Below are 14,026 nucleotides of genomic sequence, written 5' to 3' on the forward strand. Positions count from 1 at the left end.
TGACATATGGTGGCTGGTAGCCTTACCCACTTCAGTCTTAGGAAGTGCTGTCACTATTCCATCTTTCTGACAAATGAGAAGATGGTCAGTGTCCATGATAGGTCACTAGTTAAGTGAACTCCAAGGAACTTGGTGCTCTCCACTCTCTCCGCTACTGAATTGTTGACGTGGAGGGTGGTCAGTCCTGGGCCTACTGATGTCCACAATCAGCTCCTTTGTCTTGTGCGTGTTAAGACTCAGGTTGTTACTTTTGCACCATTTCATGAGATTTTCCACCTCTACTGCAACTCACTGTTGTTGGTGATGATTTATGAGGGGCCAATATCCCAGATCCCTCTGCAACCTTTGAAAATCTTCCTGGCTGCCACACACCTCCAATCTTAGTGTCATCTGCAAACTTGCTGATGCAAATTACCATATTATCATCCAGATCAGATTTCAGATTTATTGTTAGAGTCCGTACATGACACCACATACAATGATTATTTTTCTGCAGGCGCGATAGAATTACCAATAATTGATGGTGCAAAAAACTGTACACAGAGTATACATGTAAACAAATAAAGCACTAAAACAGTTAATGAATGTAAACAAACTGTGCAATACAGAGAGAATAAAAAAGAAAATCAATAAAGTGCACAAGTACGAGTACTTAATAAGTCTCTGACTTTGTCATTGAGGTGTCTGATGGTGGAGGGGTAGCAGCTGTTCCTGAACCTGGTAGTGCGGGTGTTGTGGTACCCATACATCTTTCCTGATGGTGGCAGTGAGAACAGAGCATGTGCTAGGTGGTGAGGGTCTTTGATGGTTGCTGCTGCTCTCTTGACTGCAGCATTCCCTGTAGATGTACTGAATAGTGGGGAGGGCTTTGCCTGTGATGTCCTGGGCTGTGTCCACTATCTTTTAGAGGCCTTTACGCTCAGGATTATTGGTGTCCCCAAACCATACAGTGATGCAGCCGGTCAGCACACTTTCCACCACACCTCTGTTGAAATTTGCCAGGGTTTCTGGTGTCATACCAAACCTCTGCAAAGTCCTGAGGAAGTAGAGGTGCTGACGTGCATTCTTCATGATGCCATCGGGGTGTTGAGTCCAGGAAAGATCCTCTGAGATGGTGACTCCCAAGAACTTAAATTTGCTCACCCTCTCCACCTCTGATTTCCCCCACAGATCACTGGATTGTATACCTGTGTTTTTTTTTCCTGAAGTCAACAATCTCCTTAATTTTGGTGACATTGAGTGCAGGGTTGTTGTTGGTGCAACATTCAGACAAGTTTTCAATCATTGATATAGATGACAAACAACAATGGTTCCAGCACTGATCCAGGAGGCACACTATTAGTCACAGGCCTCCAGTCTGAGAAGCAGTCATCCACCACCACTCTCTAGCTTTTCCCGTGTAGCCAATGTCAAATCTATTTTTACTACCTCACTATGTATACCTGAGTGTTTGAACCTTCCTGACTACCTCTCGTATGGGACCTTGTCAAAAGCCTTACTAGATTCCATGCAGACAGTATCCACGGCCTTTCCTTCATCAACTTTCCTGGTAACCTCCTCAAAAAAGTGTAAAAGATTGGTTAAACACGATCTACCACGCACAAAGCCATGTTGACTATCCCTAATCATTCCCTGGCTATCTAATCACTTGTAAATCCTATCTCTTCGAACTCTATTCAATAATTTACCAACTACTGTCAGGTTCACCAGGCTATTATTTCCAGGCTTACATTTGGAGCCTTTTTTTAAACAACAGAACAACATGAAGTACCCTCCAATTCTCTGGCACCACACCTGTGGCTAAGGATGTTTTAAATATTTCGTCCAGAGCTTCTAAGATTTTTATACTAACCTCCCTTAAAGTTTGAGAGAATATCTTGTCTGGCCTTGGTGACACCAAGCACCACCACCTCTTTAATCTGTATAGGTTCCAGGACCTCACTGCTTGTTCTCCTTACCTTCAGAAACTCTGTGCCAGTTTCCTGAGTGAATACTGATTTAAGATCTTCCCCCATCTCTTTTGGCTCCATACATATCTGACCACTGTGATCTTCAAGGAGAACAATTTTGTCCTTTACTATCCTTTTGCTCGTAATATACTTGTAGAAGCTCTAAGGATTTTCTTCACATTGTCTGATCAATCAACCTCGTCTTCTTTTCGCCTTCCTAATTTCACTCGAGGTTTTTCTTGCATTTTTTATACTCCATGATATCCAGGATGCCCATACCTGCCATATACCACTCTGTTCTTCCTTTTTTAAAAAAACTATTTATTTGAAAAATCATGTACAACATACATTCAATAAAAACAATTTTATTTAAGTATACATATATATAAAAAAAATTAAAGAAAACAGAAAAAAAATCCCCACCCACCCTCCCACCCCGTCAGCCAGCTCTCTTAAGGAGAGCCAAAAAAATAAACAAAAACTAAGAATGTATAATAAATCAAAATATATCTAAATGCATATATTCCAAATATGATGACCACTTTTATCAAAAAATAATTATTATGCAAATTATATATAATTTTTTTCCATAACAATACAAGCTTTCAATTCATTATGCCATAGCTAATGGCTCAATAGCCAATGCAAAGAGGGCTGGTGACAATGGAAAACCTTATCGAGTTGAATGTGTCAATTTAAACAGTAATGAAACTTGACAATTTGTCACCACCCTTGCAGTCAGGCTCATAAATAAAGCTTTAACCCAACCAATGAAAAAAAGGGCCAAATTTAAACTTCTTCCGTACTTTAAATAAAAAATCTCATTCGACCCTATCAAAGGCGTTTTTCCACATCAAGCGCAACCACCGCAGGTGCTTAGGCTACTATCGATATGCATTGACTAAACTAATCAATCGAAGAATATTATCTAAAGCGTTTCTATTCTTAATAAAACCTGTTTCTTCAACATGTATCAATTTAGATAAATTCTTAACAAATCGATTTACTAGCATTTTTGCTATTCTTTTATAATCAACATTCAATTAAAAAAAAATAGATCTATACAAAGACACTTTCTGAAAACCCATCATCACCTGATGACTTTCCATTGGGTATTTTCAACATAACCACCTTAATCTCTAATTCTGTAAAACGGAGCTTCCAGATCCATAACATCCTCCTCATGCTGATAACGATAAATTAGATAAAAAGAAATCAATAGAACCATTATCCTATTTCCCCTCGGAAGTATATAATTTTTTATAAAATGAATAGAACTGGTCATTAATTTCCTGAGGTTTATAGGTAACCGTTAAATTCTTTTTTTACAGTATTAATAACTTGTGAAACCTGTTCCTTCTTTAACTGCCACACAAATACTTTATGTGCCCTCTCACCCAACTCATAATATCGCTGCTTAGATCGATTGATTAAACATTCAAATTGATAAATAAAAAAAAGTTGCAAACTTCAAACTAGACATCGCTTAATCGGATTATTCAACCCCTAAGTATTAAAAGTTGCAAATTTCGAACGAGATATCTTTACAAACTAACAATATAGACACTTAATATTAAGTATCACTCCCCTTCTAATAAATGAAAATCACTCACTCCCTAAAAAAATTTTTTTTTAAGTATATATATATATATATATATATATATATATATATATATAAATATTCTCATTATTCCCCCTCAGAAAAAAACCCACCCAAAGGTAGTAACACCCTAAAAAAACTGGGTGTGGTAAACCCCACTAGTGGCAGATGACTATCAAAGATTTCAGTGCCATCCACCCTCCCCAGCCAGAAATACAATTCATGTACAATTAAATACTGTAAATATATTCAACCCAATGACTTCATTCCCAATTATTGTTCCGGATTGTCAATGTCAATAAGACTTTGTGTTAAAATGTCTTTCTTTCCATTTTTCCCATTCTTTCCATTCTGCCCATTTCCATTTGCCCTCCTTTTAGGCGACGATGGCGAAATTCTTCCATAACCACGTGAATCCGATAATGAATGAGCAAAAACTAATGCATCATGATCATTCTCAAAAAATTGAGATTGAAAATTACCATAAAGGACCTTTAACACAGCAGGATATCGAAAAGCAAATTTATAACCTTTCCGCCACAGCATTTCTTTAGCCGAATTAAACTCCCGTCGACGTCTGATAATTTCTTGACTCAAATCTGCATTAAAAAAATACTATTATTCTGGATCATTATTGGAGATTGACTCTGTCTTGCCTTCTGCACCGCCAACCGTAATATCATTTCTTTGTCGTGATAGTTCAGGCACCAAACTAAAACCGTGTGTGGTGGCTGTCCCGGTAACTGCTTCCTTCGTAACGCTGTATGTGCTCTCTCCAATACTAGACCTCCTAAGGAAAAACTCTTTACCCAACACCTTGAGGATCCAACTCTTAAAAAATTTTATTGGGTCAGACCCTTCAATATCTTCTGGAAGCCCCACAATTTTCACATTATTTCTTTTGATTTTGATTTTCCAATGAGTCAACTTTTTTCAGTAAATTTCTCTTCTGGATTCCCCAGTCCACAAACGAATCTTCCACTTTCTCTATTTTTTCCTTATTACGCACAACTGGATCTTTACATTCAGAAAAAGCTGTTTCAATTTAAAAAAATTCTTGCACTGTATCCACCGATTTAATACATTTATTGACATCTATCTTGTGTAGACATATCTTCAGACAGATATTTTAGTTGTCAGTTCCAAAAACCCTTGAGTCATTTGTTTAGATATATTGTCCATATGATAAGCAATCACTTCCAGAACTACACAAATAGACTCCATTCCGGATTCCAGTTCCACATCTTGAGGCCTACCTTCTCTCAACTCCACTTCCAATTGTTCCTGTGAGCTGCTCGTTAAATGTAAGTCCTCTTCATCTTCCATCATTGTCGGGCCCTTCCGGGTGGGGCTGCGGGTCTGTACACCCGACGGCCCACACACGGTCCAATAGTTCACGGAACCTGGAGACACCGCGCATACCCGGCAAAGCCAGGGACCATGCAGAGGCAGTTTCCAATGCCATTTTGCTTGTCCCCGGTTCACCTGATGGCAGCGCGGGCTTAAGGGCCTTCCTCTCAGTCGGGTCGCCTGCGCGTCCGACATCGCGAATGTGCGAGTCAGCACTGGCCGAGCTCGTCAGCATGCCGGTACCATCTTGTGGGGACAAGGTCGGCGCCGGTGTGCTACTTAGCCTGGCAGGAGTTCTCTGTGCCTTGGAGGTTCCAGCCGATGACCCCGTGGTTTCAACTAGACAGGTAGGCCTCAGTTCTACAGCACTTTTAACAGGTAATTCTGTAGTGAAGCCTTCGTTCTTTTTAATCCTAGTCATCATAGTGAGCCAGTAATGTTCTCAAGAATTAAAAACAGAACTTTTATTCACTTAAATAAAGTTTAAAAACGGGTACTAAAAAAACTGGTTGGGGAGGACTAGGATAGCACGTCTGCCCTCAATGCCATCTTGCCACGCCCCCACCTCTCTTCTTCTGAACCAGATCCCCAATATCCCTCAAACCAAGGTTCCCTATGCCTGTCAATTTTGCCTTTAATTGTGACAGGAACATACAAACTCTGCACTCTCAAACTGCCACCTTTTGAAGGCCTTCCACTTATCTCTCACATCCTTATCCAAACCACATATTCTGTATTCTTTCTCATTTCCTCAAAGTTGACCCTTCTCCAATTTGGAATCTCAATCCGAGGCCCCAATCTATCCTTCTCCAGAATTTACTTGAAATTAATGGCATTATGATCACTCAACCCAAAATGTTCCCCTACACATACTTTTGTCACCTCTCCTGTCACATTCCCTAATAGGAGATCCAGTATTGCGCTCTCTCGCACTCTTTCTCTCTCTCTCTCTCTCTCTCTCTCTCTCTCTCTCTCTCATTGGTACCTCTATATTATTGATTTAGAAAAGTTTACTGAACATATTTGACAAACTCCAAGCCATCCAGTCCTTTTACAGTATGGGAGTCCCATTCAATATGTGGAAAGTTTAAAATATCCAAGCATCACAACATTGTGCTTTCTGCAGCTGTCTGCTCTCTCTAGATTTGCTCCTCCAATTCTCCTTGACCATTGGGCAGACGACAATACAACCCCATGAGTGTGGTCATACCTTTCCCGTTCCTCAGCTCCTTCCATATTTGATGAGCCCTCTGGTCTATCCTGCCTGAGCACAACTGATGAGCAATGCCACTCCTCCCTCTTTCATCCTCCCTGTTCTATCGCAATGGAAGCCTGGAACATTGAGCTGCCAGTCCTGCCCCTCCTGCAACCAAGTTTAACAAATGGCCACAATGTTATAATTCGATGTACCAATCCATGATCCAAGCTCGCCTGCCTTTCCTACAATACTCCTTGATTTGAAATAGATGTACCTGAGAATATTTCCACAATGTACAACCATTTGAGTTCTAATGTTACATATCATTTTCACATAATCTTTTCCCTCCACCACTCCCCTAACTACTCTGGCACTCTGTTCATTTGTCATCCAATTATATCAGTATATCCCGAGGAAACCGCATTCTTTGGTCCACTGCAGAACAGTGCAAAACATGCATACAGACCTAACACTGTTACAAGATTAAACCAGCGACCACAAAGAAGGCGTATCACACAGGGGTAAAGATGAACAATTACTTTATTAACAAAAATTCACCTTCAAACTTTAATTCAAAATCCCCCCTTTTATAACAATGGCCACTGGTTACTATGCAAATTTCTATAATTGTGTAAAACTAATAAATTCCCCAGCCTAAATATAACGTATGTAATTAAAGTCTAAGTTATATTTCCAACCAGCCCACAGAAAAAAAACTTATACACAAAACACATAAGACTCACAAAACTTCGATCTCAACCAAAGCAAAGATCATAAACAAAATTCAGTTTATTTGGTAAACTGAAGCCAAAAGATCTTTGAAAGAGAGAGAGAGAAAGAGAGCACAAAATTAGAAGTTGTCTTCTTGTGTTGCTTGCAGAGAGAGGAACAATGGCTTGGTCCGGATCCTTCTGGCTGCCTTCAGAATGTTCATGCCTTTTAAAATGCCCAACGTTCTAAACTGTCTTCCAGACAATGACTCATGTTTTGGGCCTTCTTCTTTCCACAGCACCACCCAGTGATGGTTTATTGTCCAAGTTCAGAATTTTTTTCATTTTCTGCACATGCTCAGTCCGTCTCCCACTCTCTCAGCAGTCCACCTTCACCTTAACTCTCTAAGGCAAACTGTCACTTTTCAACACAAAAACCACACAACACATAGGCCAATACACAACACAGAACTCTGTTACAACACACATACAGACAAAAGATACATGTACACACTACATATATAGCATTAAAATAACTTCATAATAGATACTAGAGTTACAGAGAATCGTTTTAGCAGTCATTCAGCAGTCTCACTGCGCTAAGGAAGAAGCTAATCATCAGCCTGGTTGTTCTGTCTCTGATATATCTTTCTCCTTTCTGATGGGAGTAGCTGGAAGATGTGTGCAGGGTAGTAGGATACCTCCCTGATTTTGCAAGACCTCTTTTAAACAATTTCTTTTCCTGGAAGCAGCTTTTGCTTTCAAGTATCTGTGCCTTTGCATTTTGTTATTTGTTTTCAAGATGGAATTCTCAAACATTCTGCATCTGCTTAATTTTCTCAATTTCATTGGCTATTTGTAAGACTTAAGACATAACCAGTCAAAGTTGTTCTACTACTGCTCCTGCATCTTTTCCCTCTCTTGGCCAGTTTCCTTCCTGTGAGCTTGATTTCTCTTTCTGCTGTAAGACAAAGCATGATACAGGTTTTGAACAGATTTTTCAAGGTTGGAACAGTTACGTTGGCACATCCATAAATATTTGATTGTGTGCAGGCTAGTTTGATGTGACTTCATAAAGACTTTAGCAAATCAACATTAATAAAATTAATCTTGGTGGAGGTGCAGTTTGTGATAGAGTATTGTAAAAGCTTTTCTTGAAATCTGGTTTTGCAAAGAAGAGTCTGGTCATGTGGCAAAAATTGTATTTATTTTGGAGCCATCCTTCCTGTACTTTGTGGTAATTTTGTCCAGAAGGACACTTAAGCATGGGTCAACCAGGCTGTGATCTGAACAGAATGTCTTTAAAGATGAGTGTGAAAAGGAGTCATTGTCTGGAAGACAGTTGAGAATGTTGGGATTTCAAAAAGGGACGAACATTCCGAAGGTAGACAGAAGGATCCGGACCAAGCCATTGTTTCTCTCTCTGCAAGCAACACAAGAAGACAACTTCAAATTTTGTGGGATTGCTCCTTCCCAAAACATTTGGTGATATATACTTTCAAGCAAGTACCATGGCTGCTGGTGACGAGGGCCCATGCAGCATCCATTTCCTTTGATGCTGTTTGTTTGCCCTGGAATGTTTTGGAAAGGAGTGCGAGATCTTTAAGATTGTTCCCATCCAGGGAAACAAAGAGAAGTAAACTCCAACTGCTTCTGGAAGGTCAGCTTCTTTGGTAGTAAGACATGCTCTGGTACACTAGAAGCATTCTTGGCTTCCAATACAAGTTTGAGGATTGCAACCTTCAAGGGCAATGAATTGAAGAACATGCTGAAGCCTGGTGCAATCCCTGCCAGATTTCTCTGGGAAATGGCCATATTTTGGAGTTCTCCTCCACTGAATATGGAGTGGCTGGAACCTGTTTAAAAAAAAATCAAAGTCCTTGGATGTTAGCTGTGGTAATTAAGCAAAAACTTTACTTAACATACCTTTAATTTGATTTTTTGTGAAGGTTACACAAAAAAGCAAGTATATTTAAAAGGAGTATTTGGAGGGTGGGGTGGGGGGAGGTGTCCCAGGGAGTTTCAAGGGTGTACAGGAAACAGAACCAGATGAGCTTCAAAGAACCACAAAAGTTGGGCCATGTAGTGCGAAAAGAATCAGCAGTGGTGTATTTTAGGAAAATCAAAACCCAGGGTCTCCATTAATATTATTGAAGTAGCAATTTAAGTTACAAAAAAAAAAATTGGTTTAAGAGTAAAACAACAGGGACAGTTTTTGGAGAAATTTTATTTAATGGGATGAGGGAACAGAAGAGTGGGCAGTCTTTGAGTTAAGATTGGATGACATTTTACAGATATTTAAAAAATCTAAATTATTGCACCTGGAGAACAAGTTTAAAATGTTGTAGTTTTTTTCTTCCCTGAAATGCGTGCTTTCTTTGCCTGAGAAATGTTGCAAAACACTTTGGAACTGGTATTACCTGAAGTACCATTTAAAAAAAAAAACCTGCAATTTATTCAAGTCTGATATTTAAAAAATGGTAGAAACACTCAGCATGCCTGTAGAGAGAGAATCCAAGTTAAATTTTCAAGTTTCACGATTCTTTGTCACAACTGTTTTCCTGCTAATTCTGAGGATAGGTTTTTGACCATGAACGGTAACTGCTTCTCTTTCCACATGTGTTCACTTGTGCTATGAGTATTTCTGCTATTTTCTATTTTTATTATGACCTTCAATACCAGCAACCTTCTTGTTGAGCATTCGACCAAAGAAAAAGCAGGACTTAAATGTTAAATATGGCACATCAAATCAGAAACCCAGGTAATTGTCCAGAGGAAAGCAACAGCTATTTGTTTTGAGGTCTCTCTGCTGTGTTCACCTGCATGACAGTCATTCACATTATGGAAATAAGACCTTTTAAACTACAAATCTCTACTCAAAAATTTGAGATGTGTATTGAAAAAAAAATTTCTCCTGGATTGATGTGGGAAGTGGGGGTGAGTAAATAAGCAGCTTTTTTCCCAACTTTGACATGGGCGCAGATGATGCAGCTTCGCGTTATGGAAAGTTGCGATATGGACTGATTTGAAAGAACGCAACCCCTCCCAAATAATGCAAGGATCCCCTATGACTCACTGCATTCTGTTACTTCTCCAAAGCCTGGATGTGGAAAGGATGCTTCCACTTTTCAGAAGCCCAATACAGATGGCATTCATTCTGAGAATTTGGGAGGAACCTTGTCACCCAGGCATTGTTTGGAAGACTAGTTGAGATGAATAGCATTGATGTATTAAAGAGGAATCTGGATCATGGCATGAGAATGAAATGAACAAAAGGGTAGACACAGAGTTTGAGAGAAAATGGGAGGTGCCCAAATAAACATGAGTTGAACCAGTTGGTCCGCATGCCATGCCTGTCTTGTAAGCTTTTTATTTTAATTAAACATCTAAATGGTGGTTTGAATTGCAGAGACCACCAGTGCTCTGAAAGATGACATGTTGAAGTAACTATGGAAAAAATAAACAGATGTCAATTTTCAGTTTCATAGATTATTTGTGGGGGAGGTAAGTTGGATGTTAACTGATGTTTATGACCTGGTTAGATTCAGTTGGAGTGCAATAATGTGTGGAAGTTCTATCAGTATAATGGCAGGAAAGAAAAGCATATTGCTGAGTGGAACGAAAAGGAACAAGAAAGGAATTTGAAAGTGAATGTGGATGAGTAGTATATAATTAGTAAAATACCTATATTAATTAAAATGGCTAGTTGCAGGCTGGAGATGACAAAACATTTTACTTTAAAAAAAATTAATTTGAACACACAGCCCATGAGCCTGTGCTGCCAAAACACGCCAATTACTTGTAATCCCTGGGTTTTTTTTTTAAGGATGGGAGGAAACCCATACAGACATTGGGAGAACTTACAGACAGCGCTGGATTTGAACCTGGGTCACTGGTGCTGAGATAGTGTTGCACATTTTCTATGGAAAATAGTCTGTCGTGCTGAACTTTTGTAGAGGGTAGAAATTTACAGAGAATGTAATTTTGGTTATGAGTAGAGTTGCAAGGACTGCGTTCTGTGGGTCTGAGGGACTCTTGTGGTTTGGAGTGACTTATATTTCTGGTTTTTTTTGCAAGTCATGCATTGCTATTAATAGGACTTATGCTCCAACTTCTTCTAATTTTCAACAGGAATGGGTCGTAAAGATGACGCACTTACAACTGACCAGCGCCGTCTTGCGGTCAGGTAGGATAAGAAGGACTGCCTTTAACTTCACATTTGCATGTTTGATCTAAACTGAACGAGGTTGCTTCCAGCTTGATTCATTATGACCATTATCATTCTCCAAGATAGTTGTTTACCTTGTACAGTAAAATCAGATTCAGATTTCAGAGTACATACATGATATCACATACAACCCTGAGATTTTTTCTGCAGGTAAGGCAGAATTACCACTTATTGGTAATGGAGAAAAAACTGTACATAGCATATACATGTGAACAAATAAAGAACTGTAAATAGATAATGAATGTAAACAAGCTGTTTAATAGAGAAAAAATAAAAGAAATCAATAAGGTGCACAAGTAAGGATCCTTAAATGAGTCCCTGATTGAGTTTGTTGTTGAGGAGTCTAATGGTGGAGGGGGAGCAGCTGTTCCTGAACCTGGTGGCGCGAGTCTTCTGGCACCTATTGAGCTTTCGAAGAGTATTTTTAATACTTTTTATAGACAGTTCTTTCAAAACTAGTCTGTTCAGATCCTCTCCATGGCCACGCCCCCTTACTTGTGCAGTTTATTGATTTAATTTGTCCTCTGTATTGCACAGTCAGTTTGTTTACATTTGTTGCTGATGGGAGCAGCAAGATCAGAGCGTGTGTTGGGTGGTGTAGATTTTTGGTGATTGCTGCTGCTCTCTGACCGCAATGTTCCCTGGAGATGTTCTCTTGATAGTGGGGGGGGGGGGGTTTCCTGTGATGTCATGGGCTGTGTCCACTACCTTTTGGAGGGCTATATGCTCAGAGCTATCCCCATACCAGACCGTGATGCAGCCATTCAGCACACTTTCCACCACACATCTGTAGAAATTTGTCAGGGTTTCTGGTGTCATATCAAACTTCTGAGGAAGTACAAGTGCTGACGCACTTTCTTCACAATGCCATTAGTATTTTGGGTCCAGGAAAGATCCTCTGAGATAGAGACTCCCAAGAATTTAAATTTGCTCACCCTCTCCACCTCTGATTTCCCCCAATGACACTGGATTGTATATCTCTGGCTTTCCTTTCCTGGTCAACATTCAGGTCTTTAGTTTTGGTGACATTGAGTGCAAGGTTGTTGTTGGTGCAACATTAAGCTAAGTTTTCAATTTCCAACCTGTATGCTGACCTTTCTTTTCACAACCCACTACTGTGGTATCCTTGGCAAATTTGTTGGTGTTATTGTCGTAATGAAACAAACAGTCATAGCTGTAAAGTGAGTAGAGCAGGGGCTAAGAATGCAGGCCTGTGGTCCTCTGGTACTGATGGAGATTGTGGAAGAGATGTTCTTACTAATTAATCCTCATTGATTGAGGGCTGGAGGTGAGGAAATCCATAATCCAATTATACCATTCCCATTTGTCCCTTCCTCTGCCAGACTCTCCACTTCTCTCGCCTTCTGTCTAATAACCTACCACCTATTAACCCCTCCCAGCTTCTTCCATCCCTTGATATATTTGATATTTCCACTTCCCAATTTCTTCGTGATTAAGTGTCCAATCATGGATGCTGCCTGACATGCCTCATTTTTCAAATATCATTTGTAGAGGAGGTGATATAGAAATCATACCAGTGTTATTCTCACAATGTGTGACCGCATATTTAGCTATGACATGTTGACTTGACAGAAACGCGTTGGCTTCTGATTTTTACTGCTCTCTACTTCTCCTGGGATGAATATGAGAAAATCCATTGCCTTAAATGTCCAGAGGTTTATTTATAGCACTTTGAAGCCAATTCAGCCATTTAAACTTGTGCTGTCCATTTATACCCAAATTAACCTGAATCCCCATATGTTTTAGAGGGAGGGAAAAAAGTGACTCACCTCGAGAAAACCCACGCAGGAAATGTGCAAACTCCTTACAGGCAGCACCGGATTTGGACCCAGGTCTTTGGTGCTGTAATAGCGTCACGCTAACTGCTAAGCTAACCACACTCCATCATAAAGAACAGCATTGGTAGAATGTACTAATGCAATTCATGTTTCCATTTGAGAAATGGTAGGAGATTGAGGCATGATTAAACTATATAAATAACTGTCATCACCAACTTGGTCTTCTATTTTTCCTTCCTCTTTGGCTCTCCATTGCTTTTTTTTTAAAACTTTATTTAAGATTTTATAACATGAATAACATATAGGATTACATTAAAAAAAAATTAAGAATAAAATAATAAAATTACAATACAGTATCAGTAATCTAAATAAACTATACCCTCCCCAATAATTATTACACATTAATAACCCAACTCAAATTAGTCCAACCCCCCCTTTCCCCCCAAAATAAAGAGTGAAAAATTAATAAAGTTAATAATATATGTGAGAAAAAAAACCCACTTACAAAAAAAAACATAACCGATTAAAATACTAACAAAAAGAAAAGTAATTAATACTAAGATATCAGACTTAAAAAACATATTTAAATCAAACTTAACTGCATATATTTAACAAACGGAGTTAAGATGAAACATATATTTAACTCAAACTTAATATAAAAAATTAGTAAAGTTAGTCACATTATCTATCAAAAATTCTTAAACAATAATCAATTCTTAAAAAAAAATTGTAGCATGAAAAAAACTTTCTCTATAGAGATAAACCTTCACCAAATATCAACTAACTTCACATCTATCATCATATTAGTCACATAAACCACCATCTTAAAACAAAATTCAAACCTCATTAAGCATTGTACAATTCAATTTTAGTATTCTTCCACCATTTTTCCCTTTTACTCTTGAATAGTTATCCAATAAAAGCTCCAATACCACATTTAAATATCCCCAATCATTATGTTAAAATTCAGATATCCAAATAATAAAAACACATCTACAACGAAATCTATATCTTCAACAAATGGAGCATAAACCACAAACAAAATTCAAGCCTCATTAAGAATTGTACAATTCAATTTATAACTTTCACCATTATTCCCTTCGTTCTATAACTAAAATAGCAAAATAATATACACCAGAATTACCACTCCTTTCACCTTAAAGTTAAAAAAATATAAAAAAAACTTATCCAT

The 14,026-nt window shown here is 38.7% G+C and overlaps 1 protein-coding gene across 6 annotated transcripts in view; it reads left to right on the plus strand.

Moving 5' to 3' along the window:
* The window catches only part of mboat1 (membrane bound O-acyltransferase domain containing 1), a 112,711-nt gene that overhangs the window by 51,438 nt on the left and 47,247 nt on the right, over positions 1 to 14,026 (plus strand). For all 6 annotated transcript variants that reach the window (XR_011347861.1, XM_069907958.1, XM_069907965.1 and 3 more), the window contains one exon: positions 10,939 to 10,993. Coding sequence is in view for 5 of the 6 variants with exons in the window: in XM_069907958.1 (XP_069764059.1) it covers positions 10,939 to 10,993 (55 nt within the window). In the remaining variant the exon portion in view is untranslated. The remainder of the gene's footprint in view (positions 1 to 10,938; positions 10,994 to 14,026) is intronic.

This window comes from Narcine bancroftii, chromosome 1 (genome assembly GCF_036971445.1).
Source record: "Narcine bancroftii isolate sNarBan1 chromosome 1, sNarBan1.hap1, whole genome shotgun sequence".
NCBI lineage: Eukaryota > Metazoa > Chordata > Chondrichthyes > Torpediniformes > Narcinidae > Narcine > Narcine bancroftii.